Source organism: Musca vetustissima, unplaced genomic scaffold, assembly GCF_032173495.1.
Source record: "Musca vetustissima isolate MV318-11 ecotype Yass unplaced genomic scaffold, APGP_CSIRO_Mvet_v1 utg14521, whole genome shotgun sequence".
In the NCBI taxonomy this organism is placed as follows: domain Eukaryota; kingdom Metazoa; phylum Arthropoda; class Insecta; order Diptera; family Muscidae; genus Musca; species Musca vetustissima.
In genome coordinates, this window is record NW_026878878.1 from 10,026 (window position 1) to 35,098 (window position 25,073).

Genomic DNA, 25,073 nt, shown 5'->3' on the forward strand with positions numbered 1-25,073 from the left:
TTTAGTACAAAAGAAAATTGCGTGTGTGTGTGTGTCCTACTTGTTGTTGTTGCTGTTGTTATTGTGTAGTTTTTTTACACAACAAATAAATTGAGGAATTACCACTTATCCCCAAGGTGGTGGAGGTGGTGCCATTTCCATTCCGCCGCACGTAATTACATAGTGGAAAAATACAAAGTTCTGAACTAGAGCAACGGTCATCAAAAGAAAAAAATCCAAAATGACTCAGGATCAAGGTGAAAAATCCAAAATCATCATAAGTGAAGATACGTACAAAGATATTGTCACCAATGAGCTGGAACGTATTGGAACCGGCGGAATATTTGTCTGGTAATTTGAATTCTATATTTTGTTATTAACAATTATTATTTGTATATTTTTTCGGTTATTTTCAAAATGTCAGAAAGTTTATCACCTATACGAATTTATTATTTTTTTATGAAATTTAGAACACATGTTTGAGATTGCAGCGTAATTTTAGATCAGGGATGTAAAATATATTTTTGAAAATATACTTAAATCGTACTTTTCAAATTCAACATTTCAAAAATATTTGACTTGATCTATCACAATTAGTATGGGTCTAGCATTAAATAACTAGTAAAAATGTCCAAATTAGAAGATAAGAGTCAAAAAATACTAGAAAAAATCAAGTAAAAATGTCGTTATGCTCGACCGGGCCGAACACTTTATACCCTTCACCAATTCGGTATATGAATGTGTCAATGCCGAATAATGGGGGTAGTATGGTTATCTTGGAAGTAGACCTGTATCGATAACTTTGGTAGGGATATTTGCTACCCAATGGGAGCTCAAAGTATAGTCGAAATCGCTTATAACAACGGTCAAGGGACCGGGGAAATTGGGCGCTATAGGCGATATGTCCTTATAAACGATAACAGTCAGAGGACAGAATTTTTCACAGAACTTGGGATACAGTCGTTATTACCGATATATCGTTATAAATGATTTGAACATTATCAAATTACAACCAAATCGGTTAAAAAATCTCCCCAAAATACAGAATAATGGGGAACACCATTACATGGGAGTTATCGTAAAAATTGGACCGATACCGACCTTTTTTGGCAAGCAATGAAAACAAAAAATGTCAAATTATAGCCAAAAGTTGTGAAAATATGGCACATTTTGGGAGCAATGGTTCGTTCAATGGCAATATATCTTTCAGAGCATTTTTCTCTCAAACCCTCTAAGAGGTGCCTCATCTGATTGCGCAAGTGCCCATGCTTGTGATCATATACCAGCACGGGTAGTATCAGCGTTTTGTAGAGTGTCACTGTGGTCTGGCGGGATGTGGCCTTATTTCTAAACTGCTTACTTAGACCATAGTAGTATCTGTTGGCCATCATTATCCTTCTCCGAATTTCAAAACTGATGTCATTCGGTTTATTTGTGGCGGTACCAAGGTATATAAAATCGTTGACTACCTCGAAGCCGTAGTTTTAAAGTTCCACAATTGGTCCGAGTATACAGGACGTCTTGAGCATTGATACAATCAGCTTGGTCTTCTCGCCATTTACTGTCTGGCCCACTTTGGCGACTCCTTCTCAATTTGATCAAGTGCGGCTTTATAATCGACGAATAGGTGTAAGGTGTATATGTGTTCTTTTTTGTGGCTCTTTTCCAGGAATTGGCGTAGAGTGAAAATCTGGTCTGTGGTGGATTACCAGGACTGAAGCCGCATTGGAGTCTTATTCCTCTATAGTTGGCACATATCGCCTTATCTCATCTTTTTTTTTATGCACGGGACACATGATGCTGAAGTTCCAATCATTGGGCATGCATTGCTCTAGCCAAATTGTACTAATCAATTGATGCATGTTCCTGATCAGTCCATCCGCACCAGCTGCTTTATTATTCTTCAGTCGATTGTTCGATATTCTGACCTCATCTTGGTATACACTCTATACCATCAAAAAAAGTTATTAATTCATAGTGCAAACCCCATTCTTGTACTTTCAACGACTATCTGAAAGAAGGGCTTTGCGACAGTATTTCGTTACATTACTTTAGTGTTTGAGTCACCTTATTTTACCACGTACTTGTGTTATGTCAAATGAACTGCTATAATTACGCACACGCGTTACACTGTTTAGAATACCCGATTTTTTGAAAATATATTTCAAATTATTTTTATACACATACAAATTACTCAATTTACCGGCAATTAAACCAGAATTTTTACATATTTGCACGAATTACTTGTTTATGTAAATTGCAGAATTCTCGACAAGAGCAAGTGCTCTTTGTTTATTAAAAAAATGCAATAAATATACATATATCATATAAATTGTATTGGTTATTAATAAAAACGACAATTAAAATTGAAGTTACAACTGTGTCGGACTATATGTCTCCAAGTTCAGATTTAATTGTATATTTTGTTCAATCGACAAAAAAGAACAAACTGTATATGCCATTCTTAAGGACATTGCCTGGTTTTATGCAAATTATAACTTCAAACATAAATTATTTATGAATATATTTTTCATGTTTGAAATTATAACCAAATTAAAAAAAAAACGGCCATGACTTTGATCAACCATATAAAATATAAATTTATAAATATTTAGAATTTATTAAGAACCTAACCTTCACTATTAAACCAAATAAGTCCCTATTTTGTTCATATTAAGAATATATAATATTTGTCAGTTATTTTGACACAACCATTCCCCTTCCGATTCACTTACATACGACTATATTACCTACAACCAAATTTGCAAAGTTCAATTTTATCATTAATTCATTAAAAAACCAAACAAAAAAGAAAACATATTTAAATATTCAAAATCGAAAATAAACGTTGTCAGTGTGATACAATCGTATACGAGTGTAGTGTTCGCAGAACAAAAACACCCAAGGTAATCACGTGCCAATGTATTTACGAATTACGAATTACGTTTTTTTTTTTTTTTTTTTGATTCCAAAATGAAAATAAAAATGCGTTGCACACAAAAATTTATGCGGAAATTGTTTTGCTAAATATATAAATATAGGTACGTACATAAGGTTAACGAGGTAACATTACCGGCGTTACACCCCATCTGACAGACAGCCGAAAAGTGTGTGTGTGCGTGTGGACATGGAACGTGATTAGCTCGTGAACAAATTGTTTCATGCACTCTTACTCACATCAATCCATTGATAAGAAAAAATCAAAATGTAAACAAGTACATAATTTGGAATTAAAAATAAAAAACTAATAATTTTTTAATTAAAAATCTATATACATATACGTAGATGTGTGTCAATAATCATTCACTTTCAATAATCCGCATTGACTGAAATGTACTGATCCTCATCTGTGCACTTTGGATTTGTTCTCGTGTTTTGCTGCTTCTGGTATTGATTGTCTGATTACATGATGTGGGTAAATCGGGCGATCGATCGGCTACTACTTATAATCATTATCGGTCACTGGGTATATGCGCGAAGTGATAACCAATGCAATACAAATTAAATTAAATTAATTAATATTTTATTTAATTTGTAAATGAAAAAAAGAATGGAATATTACAATAATGTCTACAAGATTCCGAAAAAAAAACTTACAAACAAGACGAAAATTTCTATATATACTTAGTTTGCTATAAGAGGAAAGTATTGTATGAAAAGTATGTCTCAAAACTTAGGGATCTGAAAATGTGCTTGCTATAAAAAAAATTCATTCGCTATAGCGCACTCGACTGGATTATGGTTTGCATAGGCCTACGGAATCACTGTCTAGTGCCGATGTGTTACAATTGTTGTATTAAATTTATAATTTTTCAAATTTGAGGGAAGGAATGTGGACCAAATCACAATATATATATATATGGTGCGTCCTGCTCTTAATGAGTATAGTCTGTCGTAGGACTATATATATATATTGACTGTCGTAGAAGTCTAATTTTGATCTTTGAGGAAGCCGCATAGAATCACTTTTTGAGTCGATTTACGCATGTCGTCCGTCCATGTATTTTTGTGAACAAAATACAGGTCGCATTTATGATCCGATTTGGCTGAAATTTGGCATAGGTCACTTATTTGGCCGAAGTACGAACCCTATTGAAATTGGGGAAAAATCGGTTCAGATTTAGATATATCTCCCATATATATTTTTTCGCCCGATTTCATGTAAATGATGTACCAAAGTCCATATATATCTTTTGATTTGCACGAAATTTGGTATGGCGCACTGAATTGAATCTAGAATTACATATGTTAAGTTTCGTGAACATCGGTTCAGATTTAGATACATATACATTTTCTTTCGATTTTATGTAAATAGTGCACCAACGTCCCTATATATTCTTCGATTTTCACGAAATTTGGCACGGCGTACTAAATTAATTCCAGAATGATGTGTGTTCAGTTCCGAGAAAATCGGTTCAGATTTAGATATAGCTCCCATATATATTTTCGTCCGATTTAATGTGAATGGTGTACCAAAGTCCCTATATATCTTTCGATTTGCACGAAATTTTGTATAGCGCACTTAATTATGTCTAGAATGATGTGTGTTAGGTTTCGAGAATATCGGTTCAGATTTAGATAAAGGTCCCACATATATAATTTAGTCCGATTTTAGGTAAATGGTGTACCAAACTACTAAGTCTTGATTTAGATTAGGCGAGTTTACTTGCGGCAATTCTTATCGTTCTCTTTTGAACTTGCTTCATGCGTCTATACAAGGCAATCCGGTTTCAAAAAAAAAAAAAAAAAAATTATTTGTTTCAAATAGTTTTTTCACATTTAAATAAATATAAAATGTCAAAAAATACGAAATACACAAAACGAATTGCCAGAAAATTGTCGGTACGAGCAATTTTTTCCATTTCTATTCCCCTTGCCCCTCTCTCCTACAAACAAAGACTTGCCGCAAGTAAACTTGCCTAATCTAAATCAAGACTATTGTTTGCCCGATTGACATGAAATTTTGCAGAACGTAGGATATATATTTCGAACGGGCGTCTGATTGAGAATATATTTGGACAATGCGGCATGAGTCGCGTGTATCAAGTTTGCTATAAATCGATTTCCATAAATTTGATTGAAATTAAATTTAGCATAGGTTGTTGACACGACATGAAATTGTTAGGATACATCTGTACAATAAACGTATATTAATTCTAGAATGATATGTGTTCAGTTCCGAGAAAATCGGTTCAGATTTAGATATAACTCCCATATATATTTTCCTCCGATTTAATGTGAATGGTGTACCAAAGTCCCTATATATCTTTCGATTTGCACGAAATTTAGTATAGCGCACTCAATTAAGTCTAGAATGATGTGTGTTAGGTTTCGAGAATATCGGTTCAGATTTAGATAAAGGTAACACATATATAATTAAGTCCGATTTTAGGTAAATGGTGTACCAAACTACTAATGTTTGCCCGATTGACATGCAATTTTGCAGAACGTAGGATATATATTTCGAACGAACGTCTGATTGAGAATATATTTGGACAATGCGGCATGTGAAGCGTGTATCATGTTTGCTATAAATCGATTTCCATAAATTTGATTGAAATTAAATTTAGCATAGGTTGTTGACACGACATGAAATTGTTAGGTTACATATGTACAATAAACGTATAGTCGGTCCGACTTTACTACTTTCCTTACTGGTTTGAGTTATGTCTGTCTTGCAGCAAATGAGCGATATGTTGTCCGTAGAAACATAATAAGGATATTTAAAAAAATATATATTGTTAAAAACGATTGTTTGCGTAAAGAGAAAAATAATAAAAAAAATCTAAATTTCGGTTCGAATTGTAACCCTGAACTTGAAAAATGCTGACAAACCTTTAATATTCTATGTATGAAGGAAAGTACACATTCAACTATAACAATCACTGTTTGACACCGCTTGATTGATGCTATCACTTTGGGAAATCCCACATTTTGACCTTTAAATTCAAGTTCAACATTAAACCAGTAAGGAAAGTATTAAGGTCGGACTGGGCCGACTATATGATACCTTTCACCACTTTGGGTATATTTTACCTAAAATCATGCGAAGCTATATATGGGAGCTATATCTAAATCTGAACCGATTTTCTCCAAACTTTTCACACACCATTCTAGAATTAATTCAGTGCACTATGCCAAAATTCGTGCAAATCAAAAGATTTCCAGGGACTTTAGTGGACTATTTGCCTAAATCGGGCGAAGCTATATCTAAATCTGAACCGATTTGCTCGAACCTTTGCACATATCATTCTAGACTTAATTTAGTACGTTGTGCCAAATTTCGTGCAAATCGAAAGATATATAGGGACTTTAGTGCACCATTTACCTTAAATCGGACAAAAATTTATATTTTTTTTCGCCTGTTACAAACATATGCACAAAGACATAATACCCTGTACCACAGTGTGGTGAAGGGTATAAAAAATTACCGCAAACTATTGAGCGCGGTTAGTTGGCAATATATCCTACTCTAAAATAAAATAACAAGGTGACAATATTTTGATTACTATGTGTAACTTTCATTTGCCTTAACAATGACCTTCATTTTGTTGCACTGTGTAAACTTAGTTTTAATTAAATTAACGACATTTAATTTTTATTATGCAAATGTTCGGTGTTATTTTATAAATTTGATTGAAATCAATTTACGTCTATAAAATATGTTTAATTATTGCCCGACATTGACCTTATTGCATTACACGTTACTTTTATTTACTCCCTCCCAGAAAACAACTTTTATTTCAAATAAAAATCGAAATTGAAATAGCATAACGAAATATAACGTTGTTGCTGGTTCGTTCGATCGATCGATTGATCGGACACGCTATCTGGTATTGAGGTGGTCATGTTTTTCTTGATTGTATTAAAATTAGAATTCAGTTAATTATCTAACAAAAAACAAAAAGTTGCAACAAATTGTTGAATAATAAATTAACATAAATTATTATCATAATCGAATACAAGAATTTTTATTTGCAAATAATTAGAAAAATATTTAATACAATTGTAATTAGAAATGCATGTTTATTTCTTTATGTTTTTTTTTTATTTGATGCATAATTGAAATTATTTAATTGTATAGAATTATAAATTTTAGTAATTAACATTACTTAATGGATAATTAATGCAAAGTGGATGGATTTTAGATGATTTTTGCACTTCATATAATATTAAAAGAACGAATAATTTTGAAAATTTTAAAATAATGTCGAACTGCAAAACTTTTTAATAATTATATTTCAATTTGTTATATGTATATAGTTGAAATAAAATCTTTAATGAAGTGTGCAACTAATTAGTTCAGTGTAACGTTACTTTCTATGCACATTTTGTGTTGTATGTAAGTATGTACATAACATTGAACTTGTTGTAAGCCAATGACAACGTACACTTGTTCGAAAAATTGTATGTATGTTTGTATGCCTTTTTGCATTGCATGTCAGTAGTGGGAAATAAAATAAAAACGCATTCAACCAAACAAATTAGTCTTAGCTAATTTTTCCTTGCTAATATTCTTGACATTTAGAAGAAAAATTTTCATTTTTAATTGTTCCCTTATTAAGATGCTTTGATTTTGATTTGTATAATTACTATGTAATTGACTAACAAAATGTGTACAATGAAACAGTATATATGTGTGTATGTGATTTAGATCAAACAAAAGATAATATTGTGTTGCTAAAACGTCACAGAGGCAATACAAATGTATTATTTGGAATGGTTATTATAATTGCAAGATTACATATGCCAAAGATAACTTATCCAAAGGTATTCTTTACTCGTTGAGGCAATTCGAAGTGTTAAATAATAGTTAAATCCGTTGGAAAATATATGAATACACACTCTTATATATAGTCTGTCATACCGATTCGCAGGAAACAACCTTGACTTCATTATGAGGAACTTCCGAAAGGCAGATGCTTCATAGTAGTAACAACCTTTCGGACACACCCAACTTACTTCGAGTCCTTGACTTCATGATCTTGAATTTCGCGTACAGTATGTCAAGAATGAGTTTACATATGGGTAATTATAAAACATTTTCATATGTAAAAGTTTGAGTCAACCAAACCACCATGAGGATGACAATAAAAATATCTAAAAGTAATGGGCGCTTCTAAGAGGAAAAATTCGGGAGAAAGAGATTATTGAACTTCAATATATCTAATAGTGGGGCTACCCTTATATGGGGCTATAATAAAACGGAAATCAATATTGATATTTTGTATACCCTCAGGCTTATGGCTAAATATTGGTTTTAGACTTCATTTTTCTTTAAACCAAATACGTTTCTGACAATTTGGAGTCGATTTGCAAATGTTCGCCCGTCTGTCTGTCTGTCTGGCCGGGGGTGCGAACGATAACTCTCGAGGGCAGTATCCGATTTCATCCAAACTTTGCACATCGTAATATTTTTACCAAACTTAGTTCATGTTCGATGATGTGGGATACCGGTTTACTCTTTCTGGTACCCCCACAAAATGGTCGAAATTGTGGTAAAAATTATTTATATAATATCATGTAAATGGATTATCCGCTTTAAACAAAAACTTGCCTAGATAAAGTCTGAAAATGGGACCAATTGGTCCACTCCTTCTGGTACCTCCCCCTCAAATGTTCAAAATTTTCAAAATGTATAAATTCAATATCAGGCGATTTGAACCAAACTTTTCACAAACTTTTATTTTTACTAGACATAGATCAAGTCCGAACATGGGAGTCACTGGTCCACTCCTTCTGATACCTTCCCCACAAAGGGTCAACATTTTCAATATTTATAAATCCAATATCAGGTGAATGTGATGCCCGATTTGAACCAAACTTTAAACAACATATTATATTTACCAAGCATAGATCCTTTTCGAAGATGGGACCCATTGATCCACTCCTTCTGGTACCTCCCCCATACAAATTCAAAAATGTCAATATCAGCTGACATCATTTTACTTGTTTGTAGTGGAATTTGACAGTCAATGAGAGTAAAAATTACCAAATAACAGCCAATTCGGCTAAAGGCGTGTACAAAATTCTCAAAATGTCGACTTGGGTCATTATTAAAAATTTGTGTTTTCCAATGAGAACCCAACATACCAAATAACAGCCCAAAATACCGAATATGGGGTGGCTACCCTGAAATTTGGTGGAAATTAAGAATTTTTAGTACGGAGATGTGCTATACAATGAGAACCCAAAATACCAAATCACAGCCAATTCGTTTGGAGAACCTGTCCAAAATACGGAATATTGGGAGTACCGTTAGATGGAAACTTCGGTCAATATTAAACATTTTTTAGATCGATATCCGTTCTTCAATGATAACCAAAAATATCAAGTTTTGGGGAGTACCGTTATATGGGGCTACCCTGAATCTTGGGTTAATATAATAATTTTTCGTACGGAACTGTCCTATACCATGGAGAAACCAAAATGCCAAATTACAACCAAGTCGGTTGGAAAACGCTTCCAAAATCCCCGAAATACCGAATATTGGAGGGTATAAGTATTCTCAAGTCGTGGATATTTTAAAGAAGAGGTGTGGTTTTTAAAGAATATTTTTCAAATGCCTATACAAGACGTGGTTTTTAAAGATTATTTTTTCAAATGCCTATACGAGGCCTGGAAACTCAAAAGATACGTCATCGACAATATTCTCTTGTAGCATTCCACCAGTAAAAATTGTGGGGATATATAGGAACTATACCTAAAACGGGACCAGAAATACCAAAATGATATCAATACGGTTTGAAAACGTGTCTAAAATCTTGAACAAAAAATTTAAAAATGAGGGGTACCCTTATATTTAGGCTATACCAAAACTTAGACCGATATTTTGTAAGACCTGCAAAGGCCAAAATACTTCTTATTTGGTCGAAAAAGTGTCTAAAACGTCGAATATACATACTTAAAATCGGGGGTACAGTTATATGAGGACTATGGCAAAACATGGGCCGATTAAGTTACTTAAACTATCACTATATTAGCAAAATGTGAAAATGTATGCCAGAAATCAATTCGAGTTAACGCGTTCGCTGCCCCCACTGTTTTCTAGAAGCCTTCCTTCTCGTACTCTGCCAACTTGGTTATTTGGCCTGTCTGGTACCAATTTCGTGGACGCAAACTTGTATAATAGTTATTCTAGTTACGGGTTAGGTCCAACTACCCTTTCTGTAGTTGAACTATTGGATCTCCAACTTTTACCGGACTTCACTGGACAAAAAATGCATTTCTCCGTTTGTTCAAGTCTTAGACCTTGATTACGTATTACTATATATATTTCTTGTGCATTTTCTTTGGATGCGACCTTGGGTATCCATTTCTCTTCTTTCCATAAATAAAGTGAAATTACTTTATGTTGTAAAAAATCTATACCTTATGTACTACACAATTAAATGTACACACATATGTCTCAATGCATATGTACTAACTAGATTAAACAATGGTATTTTGTATCTTTAATTTACGGATACTTTAATTCAATTGTCTTAGGTATGTTTTGACTTTTATGTCCCATTTCCGTTGTAGTATGGGGGCTACTTTTTTATTAGTTTTTTGGAAGAAAAAATATTCATTATTAGAATTGACATGTCATCTTGGTCACAAATTTGTGCATAAACAATTCCCAAAATTTAAGCAAATTGTGGAAAAGTTCTGTTGTACCACAACAAAAATAATAATTTTCGTTTTTTTGACCTATGGAGAATATGTCCTTCAAAGTTCATAAGAAAGTTAATTTTCCCTTTCCCAAACGATGGATGTCATGTAATTTAAATTCATATTGTTATTCATAATGTTCTTAATAAAAATATCTGTAGAACTTCTCAGAAGTGTTGAAGAGAAAATAAAATGTTTGAAAATACGCTCAGTTCCACCACCTCTAATTTTAGGTTTTACGATTTGTTTTCATTTTTCGTTTACAATTTTTGAAATTTGTTTGTACAACATTTTAAATATTTTTTTTCTCCATCTTACAGGTCCTTATTTTTCCTCTGTGTCCTACCGAATATCCTCAATGGCTTCCATGTTAATTCCTATACAATGTTGGGTTATCTGCCCGATGATCAATGGTGTGAAGTCGATGAATTGCAAGCGGCCAATTGGACCGAAGAACAAAAACGTCAAATCGTTCACAAAGATCTCGATAGTAAAGGCTGTACCATATGGGATTGGGATTATAGGGAGTTGAGTAAAATGTCCTATGAGGAGGCCTATAATTATACAGCGGCAATGTCTGAAATTAGCCTACCCACAGAGATCTCGTGTAAGGCCAGAGGTTCATATCAATACTCAGCGCCGGAAGGTACTTTTGTGTCCGATTGGGATTTGGTATGTGAAAGGGCCATACAAAGGACTTCGGCCCAGGTTTTCATATCACTGGGTAAATTCTTTGGTTCATTCTCCTTTGGCATGATATCGGATAGGTAAGTTATTGTGATTTTTTCAATGTTATGATTTATTAATAAATTGATTTTCATTAGATTTGGCCGCAAGATTGCCTTTACCTTGGGTGCAGTATTCTTCATGGTTTCCAGTATTTTTTGCACATTCTCACCGTGGTATTCATTGTTTTTGGTTGGTCGCTTTGGCTTGGGTGCAGCATCATCTGGCCTCTTTTATCCTGCCTATGCTATGTGTACGTATTTAATAACTACAAATTTTTGATAAGAACAATTAAATTATTTAAGAAATATTTTTTTCTTTTTTCAGTGGTTGAAAACATTTGCCTGAAACATCGTTCCTGGATGTCATTGGCCTTTTCGGGTTCCTATCCCATTGGTATGATGCTAATGGCATTGGCTTCATATTTGATTGCAGATCATTGGAGATATTTACAGTTATCCTTAACTGTTCCAGCCATGTTGTTAATATTGAATTGCTAGTAAGTTTTGTTAAATATTTTGAATATTAGAAAAATATTATTTAATTTTTATTACAGTTTGATGCGTGAATCGCCCCGTTGGCTTATAACACAAAAACGTTACGAACGCGCCTACAAAATTGTCTTCAAACAGCCCAGCCATTATGAAATTAAGAAGGCGGACATTGATTCGTCCATGCTCAGTGATAAAAAAATTGTAAGATTTGAAAATTTGTAAATATTTTTTAATTACGTTTGTGACATCTTGAAATGTTCGCGGAAGATTTCGATTTAGCCATGTTAGTATATTTAGTATTCTACGTTTTTGTATGTGGCCAAGGTTCGGTATTTTGGAATTATTGCAATTGATGGAAATATCCTATAGAGTTTTCGTCTTGTCCAGAGAAATTAAAACACGAGGAGTTTATCTTAAGTAAAAGTTCAGTTTACATTATTGTTCGATGTTCATGAGCTGACATGAGATAGAATGAAAAGTAAATATAGTGATATCAATATTATCAAATACCAATAACTTGCATACAGCATGTAACCTGTGATGATCACTTGCATATACTTTACTACGTTCGTCATAACACATTTACCACGAATATGATAATCAAAACAAGAAGCGTATCAATATTCATGTTGGTATAAAACCTTTAATTCTAACAGCAATTTGACAATCCAGATTCGGTAAAAAGCGTTCTAGCAGAAAATTTTGAATGTTGGTCTAAGTTTTGAGATATCAATGTCCAACAAAAGCGTAAACCTCGAAATATTCACCGGTGATCAGAATAAAATTCTATGTCTTTCACGATAGGGTCGGAATATTTAAGATAGAGCTCTGAAAAATTGTACAGATATTGCTAGTACTACTCGAATATTTGGTACTACAAATGGTCGACCAACGGTCATCTTTTTGGCGAAGCCCTCATATTACGTTCCCACTCAATATTCGGTGTTTTATCGATTTTGGAAAAAAAAAATTTACCAACTAGCCTCCATATCACGGGGTCCCCCATTATTAGAAATATTTTGCACTTTTACATTTTCAGCCAAAATGGCTGTAATTTGTCAAATCTCTCTACCAAAAATTATCAATACCGGTAGCCGTTGTCGTATAGTCCTACTCTTTTTCTCGCGTCTTTTTCGGAATTAGATAGATATTTCGAAGGTCAGCCTCATGGTGCAGGGAAATAGCGATTTGACAAATAACCATTTGACAGATAAATGACGTAAAAACCAATATGTCTGAGAAGAAGACGAATATTATTATCAAGATGCTAGTAAATTCATTTTTACGCCGAAAACATCCGACCTATAAAAGTCCGCTATACTAATGCATTATGGCTTTTCAGAGGATTAAAAAAAGAAATACTATTGTTAAAAGATTATTTTTAATGGTCCAATTTTAATGTAAAGTTTTTAACGAATATTTTTTAAAGGATGTTGTTAGATTTTTTTTTTAAGATTGTATATTCGACAACAACGTGTGTAAAGCTTTCTTACGGTTTTATAATAATTTCAAAGGTCCGGTGTTGGTGTTTATCTTAGCAGGAAAATTGAAGTTTCAGTCTGTGTTTTTCTAGCCCACATATTAAAGCCCAATTAATTTTAGGTACTTAGATGCTCCTTAATACCGGAGTACAAAGTTCACATCCCTTTAAAGGGATGATGTCTTCGGAACACTTCCGGAATTTTAAGAACAAAAGTTGTAAATACAAAGTGAAATATCCTGAACGTCCATTATACAGCGTATCTATACCAAAAAATAAATTTTTTATCTTGATATACACCCTTTAGTCATTGTCCGCCTACGGATCACTGTTTTTTTTTTTTTTAAGCAGATTGCATTGCCCGCTGTGGCTCTTAAACGAACAAACCGATAGATACTTTTGTGGGATTATGAAAAACTTTATAATATTGTCATTAAGCGAAATGTAATTAAAAATATAAACTAAAACAAATGTGGAACTGTCAAGGTCAAAATTTTGATTTTAACAAAAAGAGGACAGGTTTTCGTCATAAATCCGTCTAAACATTAAAAAAATCCTCTCGCTTCATATGTTTTTCAAACACATAGTAATACGTGTATGAAAAACATATGAAGATCGGATAATGCGTTTTCGAACTACATAACTGTAATTTCGAGGAAAACCTTTGAACACTCATATTTCTCGCAATTTTAAATTAAATTCTACTTGAGCCAAAAATAATTTTACGCCAATTAACCGACCAATACCAAATTTCATACCAATACAAATATACATGAACATACTGACCTGTGCTTTAATTTTCATAATTTTCAAAAAAAAAAAAAATATTTTAATTTTGTTCTAAATTTTTTTGATAGATAATTCGTATTACATGTATAATCTAGATTAAATACACAATAGGTTATAGGTCTCCAATTAAAATTGTTTCAATTATTCACACGATTTTGACATTATGACGTAGACAGACGACCACCAGCTAGGAGATAATAAAGTTCAAAGAGATTAAATTTTGCGCAACCAAATTATAGCGATTAATTTAAAATTGTTATTGTATAATTCTTTATTAGAGAAAATCCAAGCAAATGTGTATCATTATCACTAACAAACAATAGGGGGCGATGTTTGTTTTAATGGCCAATGGAATTTGTATAATAAAACTTTATTAGTTTGAGCGTCCCGGATCTGTGTTGAAAATGAAACACCTGCCTTAAAGTTTATTAGTTGATATGTTCATAAGATTTCTTAACAATTAATATACATACATATATTTTTATATTATTCTTTTCAATTTTAACAAAATTTTTAAAGTGATGAAAATTACTACAATTTTAAATATGGATTTTGTAGCCAGAATATTTTTGACCCAAACACAAATTTAAGAGTATCCCATTTTAGCCGACTTGCTCATTGATTTATATTTGTATTTATATTCTCATTAAATATTTGTATTCTTATTTTAAAAATAAAAACAAGTATTTAACAATACCCTTATTATTAATTATAGGAAGAACCCAGCATTTCCAAATGGCAACAAATGAGAGAAGGTCCCCTGAAGCACATCATCGAATTGTTTGCCACCTCAAAAGTACGCAAATTAATATTCACTTCATATTTTATGTTCTGTGTTACATCGTTGTCGTATTATGTTACGGGTAAGTTGAACCACTCTTAAATCCACATTTTGAAAAAATATAATCTGCTACCACTCCACTCTTAAAGCACTCTTAAATCCACATTTTGAAAAAATATAATCTGCTAAAATTTATATATAATTTATTTTCTTGCAGCTTTAAATGCCTCCAACATGGATGTCAGTCGTCATGTATATGTTGCAATTACGGGCCTGGTTGATCTGCCCTCGTTACTTTTACCCGTCATTATGTTACGCTGTACCGGTCGTAGAATTACAACAATGTCGTTATTCTTTTTAACCGGCACTGCGTTGATTATGATGATGGTTGTGCCACCGGGTAAGTAAACTAAATATTAGAACTTATTTGATGTTTATACTATTTATGAGATATTTACAACCGATATTCACAAGACTACCCGAGAGTGTATTAAAAAAATAAACGAAGAATAAGGAATTTTCAAGGATTTAAAAAAAAAAACTTTCAGCCTGGATTTTTTAAAAAGATTTTTAAAGAATATTTTTTTAATATTTTTCAAAGATTTTTTAAAGAATATTTTCCCAACTGTTGATCGGAATAGATGGATTTCTAAAAAGATTTTGTTAGCATCTAACAAAGCGTCGAATTTTACAGTTTTATACCCACAACCATAAGGAGGGGTCTATTTGTCATTTAAAATTCCGTTTGCAACACCTTGAAATATTTGTTGGAATTAAATTCTCTGTTCAGTCACACATCCGTAATGCTCGCAATATTTCAGATAGAGGTTAGAAATTTTGTAGATACTACATCGGTCCACGTTTTGATATAACCACCAATATTCGGTATGTTGGCTATTTTAGACACGTTTTATACATATACGTTTTTTATACATTCTTTTATATTTGTGGATTATCTTCGTTAAAAAAATTTTAATTCCCAAATTATTATTATTATTGGCCCATGTTTCGCGGTAGACCCTATAAAACGATGTTCATCTTTTTAGAATTCAGGGCAAGTTATTCAACAGAATGGGCTATAATTTTGTATTTTAGGTTCTCAGTGGGTGTAAAATATTCCTACCAATTTTTTAATATCAGTCCAGGTAATTCTATACTTCCATACATTGAAGCCTTCAAATTATAAATAAAATTTAATGAACGTTGAAACCCCGTTTGTTGACTGCAAATATATATTTTTAGTTTTCAGTGGGTCCATCTACCAAAAATTATCAATATCGAATGTATTGGTCTCCCAATTTTCTGTATCTTGAGGTTTACGAAGTTGCTGTTATTTTGCTTTTCATGTTCTTGGAGGATATACATCTTCTACACAGAATATATTTAAGATAACTTCATATTTTTTATGTCTAACTCTCGATGAAGTTCGACCTGACCGAACATAGGACTATTATTTTTAATTTAAAAATTAATATATTTGTTTATTTCAGAAAACACTCTGTGGATTGTCGCCTTTGCTATGCTGGGTCGTTTTGGAATAAGTGCCACATACTCTGTAGTTACTCTATACACAGCCGAATTATATCCCACTGAAATTCGTGGTTCAGCCTTGGGAACATGTTCAACATGGGCTCATGTTGGTTCCATTTCAGCACCATATGCTGTCGATTTATTGGTAAGCTTGTCTAATCAATCAACCACATTTAAAATATATATTTTTTAAATGAAATTATTAAATTTAAATTATTTATTAAATATTTTAATTCTATTTTTATTTTACATTCAATCATACAGGGTCCCTTGGGTTGGTATATTCCAACGACAATTTGTGGTTGCTGCGTTCTAGTAGCTGGTCTGCTAACCCTAACATTACCTGAAACTGGTACTGGTAAACTTGTGGATCGTGTTGAGGAGGTGCCATCGGAAAACACAACAGACACCGAATGTGACGATGTGAATAAAACAAAAAATTAATATCTAGTTATTAGACAAAAAATTCTGTGTTAGTGTTTTAGTTTAACAAATTTAGTTATATAGAATTTAATGTTTTGTTTTCACACGCTCACATTTCCTATATTTTTTGTTTGTATTACTGGAATGCCCAGTAGTATTGTCTTACAAATTATATTTATAATTTAGAATAATTTATATTATATGTATTACGTAGTTAAGTGTGTAGAACGTACATTCTCCAATATTATTAATTTTTTCTTTGTAATTTATAATAGACAAACATTTATTAAATTAAATCGATTGATTTACAACAAAGTAAACTTTTTTTCATTTTTATGTAAATTTTTATTTAGTAGTGTTTTGTCTGTCATTTGAATGTTTTTTTTCATTGCAAAACTTCGAACATTAATATTTATTATCAATGTTTAATTATTTAATAACCTATCACCAAACGTATCCATTCAATATAAGGACCTGTTACGGTATAAACACTTGGTATACCACTAAGACCACAGGTTAAACCATGTGATACAATGCCATAAATATAATCAACACCATTATATTTACATATCAATGGACCTCCAGAATCACCCTGTAATGAGGATTAAAATATATAACACAATTTATTATTATTTAAAAATAAAATTGTACCAACCCACCTGACATGTATCCTGACCATAACCCACTGCACACACAGTATTGCCACCCTTTTGTGGTGACCATACATAACCCAATAAGTGGCGACATTTTTTATTGCTAATAACATAAACTTCGGCTTCTTCAAGATTATCTTGCGATAAACCAGCATGGTTTTTGGCACCAAAACCAATTATTTTACAAGGATCTGGAAATAGATTTAGTTTTTTTTTTATGAAAATGTCTTGTAAGTATTTAAAACTTACCCTTTCTATAGGCCTTCATGCCATATTGGGGTAATTTTCCATATAAATTAAATTGTGATGTACCGGGGTAGAGTGATCTATATGGGTATTTCAAACGTACCAGCGCTATGTCATTTTGTAAACTTGCTCTGAAATTATTAAAACAATTAATTAATATTTGACGAATCAGATCATCCAATATATCCAAGGCAATAATTCTAAACAACTATTAGAATATATATCCAATACTATAATATTGAATTTTAAGGCAATATTTCTAGATAAATCACGGCTTTTTGGATTTTACCTATCACGCACAGCATTAATCCTGGGTTTATTAAGCCTAAGCATGAATATAATATTTTTCCGACTATCTGTCAAAGACATGATTTTTAAAAGTTAAAGTTGTCATTCCGTTTGCAACATCTCATCAAAGGAAACCCCATTATGTATACATCATTGATCCGAATAAAATTCTATGTTGAGTTAGTCATGGCCGTCTGTCTGCCGGAATCAAGATAGAGCTTCCAGATATGTTTGATATTGCAAAATTGATATATCGTCCATATTTTGGTATTCAGTATTCTGTATCTTGAGCTTTCCAGGCAGGTTTTTCATCCTATTTCGCTCTAATATTACATTTCGGGTTCTCATTGACTGGTCTTATAAATGACGTCAACTGGCTCGTCCTTTCTTTTGGCTCAGACCACCTCTACATAATCATCTCGATAAGCAGACCGCCCGATTTCATAACCTCTGAACGCCGCGCTTTCCTTAGCCATAGAAAAACTAACTGCCAAGGATAAAGAGAGTTCACCAACCAGAGCTTCAGAAAACTTTCCATTTCTTCTGATGTACGGGTAGCAGAGAGGAAATTCCGAGACATCATATATAGCTGCAGCCGCCAGATTTATACCTGCTGGTCGAATACCCGATGAGATCTAATTTCCCAGCAGAAGCATCCAGCAAATTTTAACCGACACTTTGTGGAGCATCCTGAGAGCGACAGGGTGAAGCGAAGAGTCATATAAGATCTCTTCCCGCCAAGGAGGTACCACCACAATTTACAATGGGTGATGTTGCATGTGTCATCCGTAACGCTAAGTCATCTAAAGCATTCGGCCCTGACGGAATATCCATGTATATGCTGAAACATCTGGACGAGCCAGGAGTTGAGCACCTGACCAAAGCCCTCAAGTTGTCGATAGCCACCCACGACGTCCCCGAAGCCTGAACAATGGGCAGAGTGATCCCGCTACTGAAGCCAGGCAAGAAACCAGCAAATGGGAATCTTACAGGCTGAAATCGGCTTTTGTCACCAGTAGCGAAGACTCTTAAGGCATTTCTCCTCCCCAGTGTCAGGGAATGCTATACAGTTGCTAATCATCAACATGGGTTCTGCCAGCAACGAGCACAACAGGAAGTTCCCTAGGGTATTCCAACCTGAACCTGACTGAATAAAATAGGAAAATAACACTTGTATAAACTCCTACAACAACAACGAAAAATTATCAATATCGGTCCACGATTTAGTATAGCGCCATATAGATATTGTCAACATTTTCGGTAGTTTGACGATTTTGTCCGTACGAAGGGGCTGTAATTTGGAATTGTGGGAACTTGATGAGTAAACATGACATTGCACCCATTTTACATTTAAGGTATTTCGATAGTCCTCCTGATTGATTTTAATTAGTTCCAGCCATAATTAAAATCGCTTTTCCTTAATAAAATTGTAAAAAATAAATTTTTACTTAAAAAATATTTTCAAAAATGGGTTTATCATATAAACTTGCTCTTTTTAACTACATCGTACACTTTGGTTGTTTTACTTACGGTTGAAAAGATATAAATTCAATTTTATCCACAGGTTGTCGTTCCCACGGTTTGATATTTGTTAAGTTTTCATGACCAATAACTGCAAAAACTGTGTTCACGTTTCTGCAAATGAAGTTAAAGATAATTGAAAAAGTCGGATGTTTTGAAATATTATTAAAATAATAGTAGACAATATGGACTAAAAAGATACTAAAAGGGTACAGGAAATATAAATCTCTTTCCAATATTGCCAAGAAAAATTAATAATACTTAATAATATTGAGATACATACTTCCGCCACAAGCAGTGTCCCGCCGTTAAAATCCATTTTTCGTTTAAAAGTGTGCCACCACAAAAATGTTTGAAATACGTTTGATTTTCTGTCGCAATGATTTGTTCTTGGAGCGATACCATATAAGGATATTTCAAAATATCTGTAATAATAAAATATATATTAAACATATTTGAAATTAATTACATTTGTAAATCATTTACAATATTTACCCCATTGGTTATGTCTTGTAACTGGTTTCCCTCCCACAATTGGTATGGACTCAATTGTGCTCTGTAGGGCACTGACAATAAATATAAAACTAAGGAAAAACATTACAAACTAAATAATCGACTATTACCGTTGAAATGAATTTCTTGAACATCTTTTTGGTGTTATTTTTGTTTTTAAATAGCGGTAGTAAAAAATTAAAATGTTTTCGAAGCTAGCTTTATTATCGTATACAAGCTGTGTAAATAACAGCAATGGAACGAGGTAGGAATGAATGGTATGAAAAAATGTCAAATTATTAATTGTTAGAACTTCTTTTCTTGATTGGAGAAAGAATTAATACGTCCAGTTTTTAAATAGCGGTAGTAAAAAATTAAAATGTTTTCGAAGCTAGCTTTATTATAGTATACAAGCGGTGTAAATAACAGCAATGGAACGAGGTAGGAATGAATGGTATGAAAAAATGTCAAATTATTAATTGTTAGAACTTCTTTTCTTGATTGGGGAAAGAATTAATACGTCCTAAAATCGTTCGTGGTCTGAAGAGGATCGCCTATTAATCTGATAGGTCATACAAATATATTCTTAAAACATCCACGCCTTTTATTCTGATAGGTCATAAAAAATATTCTTAAGACATCCACGCCTATTAATCTGATAGATCATCAAAAAATATTGTTAAAACATCCACGCCTATTAATTTGATGGGTCATCACCAATATTCTTAAAAATCCAAGCAAATTCATTAGATAAAAATAAAAAACAAAAAATAATAATTTTGAATGTGTGTAAAACTTCGACACGGCAGAATTCAAACATTTTTTACATGCATTTTTGTAAATAAAACAGAATAACCTGCCCTGTAATATTATCCGATCGCCTAAAAGTATGCTACAAAAATAATTTACAAATTCATAAATTCTCATCCTTTAAAGTAAATGTTGCAATCAAAGCATAAATAAATATAACAATTTTATTTAATTTTACCAAATTTCCCTTTAAATAAAAATATTAAATGTAACGTTAAGTGATTATTTATACTCTTTCGAGTCGAGCTTAATAATCTAAGTTTTGTAATGAAAAGGTACCCACCATTATGCGACGAGTTTGGCCGTTGGTTAAGCGGCTCATCAGGCATATTGGGCTATGTGGCTTTTAACAATATCACGATTAATTGTAATATTTATTAATAACAAAAGACATTTAACCAAACCCTTAATCTAACATGTGTGCGCGATCCCTTAGCGTGCAACTGTAGAGTTGGGCAATCTAGTTCACGTAGCGGATCGATCATTCTCGTTCCTTTTTTAAAAAGGAACTAGTTCCTTAATGTAGTTCCTTTAAACTATGTAATTACTTCATAATTAATGCCATGTCCAGACGAGCGTTGTTCGCTCTCTCATTCGTTGTTCGACCCTTAATTATGAAGGAATTACTTAGTTCCCCATACAAAATTGTCTGAGCGAACACCGACTTTTGTACGTTGTTCAATTCGAATCACTCTCTGAATAACCAATAAATTTGTCCCATCCCTAACAATTGAGAGTATTTATGAAAATAAATTAATTTTGACAGTTTGAAAATATTTATGAAATTTTCAAACTTTTTCAGTAAAATTGAAAATCATGAATGAAAAGTAAAAAATTGTATAGTTTTTATATATGCAGCAGGATGTAAATTTTGTTTTCTACATAATGCAATATGCATTTCTTTTCCCTTGGTTCTAATTAGCGTACAAAACAAGAAACAAATGTGGGGCAACTCAAACAAAAAATTCTCCAAAATTTTATTTGTGACAGTATGTGACATTTGAATTGAGAAAATATAAAAATGTATTAAAAACAACAACATTTTCAGAAAAAATGGAAAACATGAATGAAAAGTAAATAGATATGGGTTCATACTATAGTCAGGAGAAAGAGAATTATTTTTTCTATTTAGATCCCTATGTAATTCACTAAAATATGTTACATATTTGGTGTAAAACAAGAAACAAAAAGTTTGAAATAAAAAACTCTGATGATATGAATTATAAATAGTGTTGTATGAACGGGTTAATTCATGTACGTAATTCTGAGAGCGAACTACGTTGTTCGGATGCCCGTCAGAACATGGCATAAGAGTCGAACCACGAATGAGAGAGGGAACAACGCTCGTCTGTACATGGCATTAGACTTTTCAATACAAAAAGTCGATTAATCGAAAGTCGATTTACTTATCCCTAATCATAATTTGCCTAAACCTCATTCGTAAACAACACGGTTTCCATTTAGTCTCTATCCCACCTCATTCGTAAACTTTCGGTTATACCATTTTGAGTTCATCTTTATCGGCCATTTTGTCTTCTCCTCCCATTCGTTAGCAGGTGGAACGTTTTTCAATTTTTTCAGTCGTCGTTTTTATTTTAGCTCCGTTCCAAAACCTAAAAGAATCTACTAATTTTACAAGTTTTGCAACTTTTTACTCGAAAACCGTTCCTGAACCCATAAAACTGGTAAAGCATTGAATCAAATTTAAGAGAGCACAAAACAAAATGGCTTTCTCTTTGTAAACTTTTTGTTATGTTGATTTTGAAGTATTGCCATCTAATTTTGGCATATTTACTAGATTTGCGTTCCCGAACTTTTCAAATTATTTTGTACTCTGAGACTTGAAATGTTTCCCTTTTACTAGCTTTACTATTAAACAAGTGAAAAAGCGTTAAGTTCGGCCGGACCGATCTTTGGATACCCTCCACCACAGGTATACTGACAGGTATTTGAAATGAAAAAGTGGACCGATATTTATAATTTTAAATAGAGATATTTGGTACCCAATATGAACCCAATGTACAAAATTGCAGCGAATTCGGTTGAAAAGCGCGCTCAAGAACCCCAAAATACCGAAATTGGGGGGTACCCTTATATGGGGGATATCCGAAAAAATTGACCTATATTTAAATTTTTTGTGGAGAGATTTGGTACCTGCTAAGAACTCAAAATACTAAATTACAGCCAATTCGGTGAAAAATACGATAAAAACCCAAAAAAATACTGAAAATTAGGACCTGAAATTTAGGACGTGGACCGATATATCCCATCTTCGAACTTGACCTGCCTGCAGACAAAAGACAACCCTATGCAAAATTTCAGCACCCTATCTCAATTCCTTCAGAAGATAGCGTGATTACAACAGACGGACGGACATGGCTAGATCGTCTTAGAATTTTACCCTGATCAAGAATGTATATACTTTATAGGGTCGGAAATGAATATTTCGATGAGTTACAAACGGAATGACAAAATTAATATACCCTCCATACTATGGTGGAGGGTATAAAAAGTACTGGAACAGACCATTTGTTGGCGAAGGTTTGCGTACGACGTCGCTTGAGTCTTGGCAGAACGACGATTAACAAGCGAATTTTATGAAGGCTGGAGTCTTGGAGGCTTCCCACTGTTCTTTTGAATCTCTCTCTCTCTCTTTTATTATTATTTTTTTTTTTCGTTTTTCCATATATAGTTCCTTTGCTCCATATAGTTCCTTTGCTCTTTATAGTTCCTTTGCTCCATACAGTTCCTTTGCTTCAAATAGTTCAAAAAAGGAACTGGATCAGAGAAAGGTATTATATTAATCATGGTATAATAATAGAAGGTAACAGCAAGTGTTGTTGTACAAAAAACGATACAACAACCACATGAAAATTTGTTTTTGTAAGTTCTACTAGTGTCAACGCATTTGACAGAAAAATGTAAATAAACAAACAAATTATCATCAAATTATTATTTTTTTGAAAATGAAATATTTTCGAATCCTCAAAATAAAAATTGGAAAACATGAATGAAAATCTATCAAATTTATATTTCTATCTATTCCACATCTTTCCTATAATTGAGCCATTGCCATATATATGTGTAACACATATGAAAATGCTGGGAATAGCGAGTTATTCCTTGAAGAAAGATTTGCTTCCTCAAACTTTCCCAGCAGCCAGATTGAGTAAATTGAATACAGGAGCACATTTAATAAAGAACAATTTTAAATTGTATGCGCTCCCAATTTTCCTGTTGGGTGATTTTTAAAAACATAATATGTCAAATTCATATTGACACTAGTATAACGTTGGAATCAAATCAGCTGGGATTTGCTGTTACCTTTTATAATTGTACCATTTATATTAATTAAAGAACTGGAACTAGTTCCGTTCGTTCCTTTCTCGGAATAGTTCCAATGAACTAGTTCGTTCCGGAACTACCCAACTCTAGGGGAAACACATTTCGATTGCGCGATCCCTTAGCGTGCACTGGAAGTACTGGAAGTTTTTGCAAAGTCAACAAAAAATGGATAGGCGCTTAGAAAAGTAATATATTTTATTTTAATGATAAATTTAAATATTAAAAAACAATAATATTAGAAATACTTATCGCAATATCATTTCAATTTTGCCGGTAATTTCAGACTTTCCATGGCCACAGCCACAAATGGAGCAAGTGATGAAAATAGTGAATTCATCAGTGAGGATTCTGAAAGAGAAGAGCCTGAACATGCCGGTGGTATACACAATGGGAATGGTATTCGGAAGTCAGGTAGCAATGACAATGGTGACAGCGGCTTAGAGATTAGCGAGACCGGTTTATGTGCATTGTGCGGTAAAACGTCCGTATGCAAATGTGAACGTTGTGGCGATTTTTATTGTTCGCCACAATGTCAGCGAAAGGATTGGCCCAATCATCGTTTTATTTGTTTTCCCATGCCGTAAGTAAATCGTGCTATCTTGTGTAAATTTCAATATATCACATTGTTTGTCTTTCTTCCAGGCGATTGGTTAAATCCGGCCAAGAAAGTGTTATAAAGGATCCCCTACCCACACTAAGGGCTGAGACAAAATCCGTTGAAAAGACAAAGGAAGAGAATCGACAAGCATACAAAGCAAGACAATTGGGTTTCATACCATCACCCACACAATTTCCCACAGACGGTAGCACTGTGGTGTTGACCGGTTTTAAATCGGCAAATCGTTGCTATATCCGTTCAGCAG

General features: G+C 33.0%; 2 protein-coding genes across 2 annotated transcripts; one reads left to right on the forward strand and one right to left on the reverse strand.

Annotated features, from left to right (window-relative positions):
* Positions 1 to 220: 220 nt before the first annotated feature.
* LOC133323651 (organic cation transporter protein) lies at positions 221 to 16,876 on the forward strand. The gene is made up of 9 exons (XM_061532574.1): positions 221 to 330; positions 10,953 to 11,399; positions 11,457 to 11,611; positions 11,686 to 11,857; positions 11,915 to 12,053; positions 14,837 to 14,984; positions 15,120 to 15,302; positions 16,393 to 16,577; positions 16,697 to 16,876. Exons 1-9 carry the CDS (start codon positions 221 to 223, stop codon positions 16,874 to 16,876), a joined length of 1,719 nt encoding a protein of 572 aa, XP_061388558.1.
* A 412-nt stretch (positions 16,877 to 17,288) lies between these two features.
* Positions 17,289 to 17,807, reverse strand: LOC133323644 (testisin). Its single transcript, XM_061532566.1, has 3 exons — positions 17,758 to 17,807; positions 17,515 to 17,699; positions 17,289 to 17,447 (listed from the first exon to the last, which is right to left on the reverse strand). Exons 1-3 carry the CDS (start codon positions 17,774 to 17,776, stop codon positions 17,289 to 17,291), a joined length of 363 nt encoding a protein of 120 aa, XP_061388550.1. The 5' UTR covers positions 17,777 to 17,807.
* Positions 17,808 to 25,073: the final 7,266 nt, after the last annotated feature.

Bases quoted from the DNA above. Each gene is read 5' to 3' on its own strand.
- LOC133323651 (XM_061532574.1), top strand. From the start codon at position 221: ATGACTCAGGATCAAGGTGAAAAATCCAAAATCATCATAAGTGAAGAT. The intron at 331-10,952 runs GTAATTTGAATT...TCCATCTTACAG, and splicing joins ACCGGCGGAATATTTGTCTG to GTCCTTATTTTTCCTCTGTG. The intron at 15,303-16,392 runs GTAAGTAAACTA...TGTTTATTTCAG, and splicing joins GATGATGGTTGTGCCACCGG to AAAACACTCTGTGGATTGTC.
- LOC133323644 (XM_061532566.1), bottom strand. The intron at 17,448-17,514 runs GTGGGTTGGTAC...TCCTCATTACAG, and splicing joins ATGGTCAGGATACATGTCAG to GGTGATTCTGGAGGTCCATT.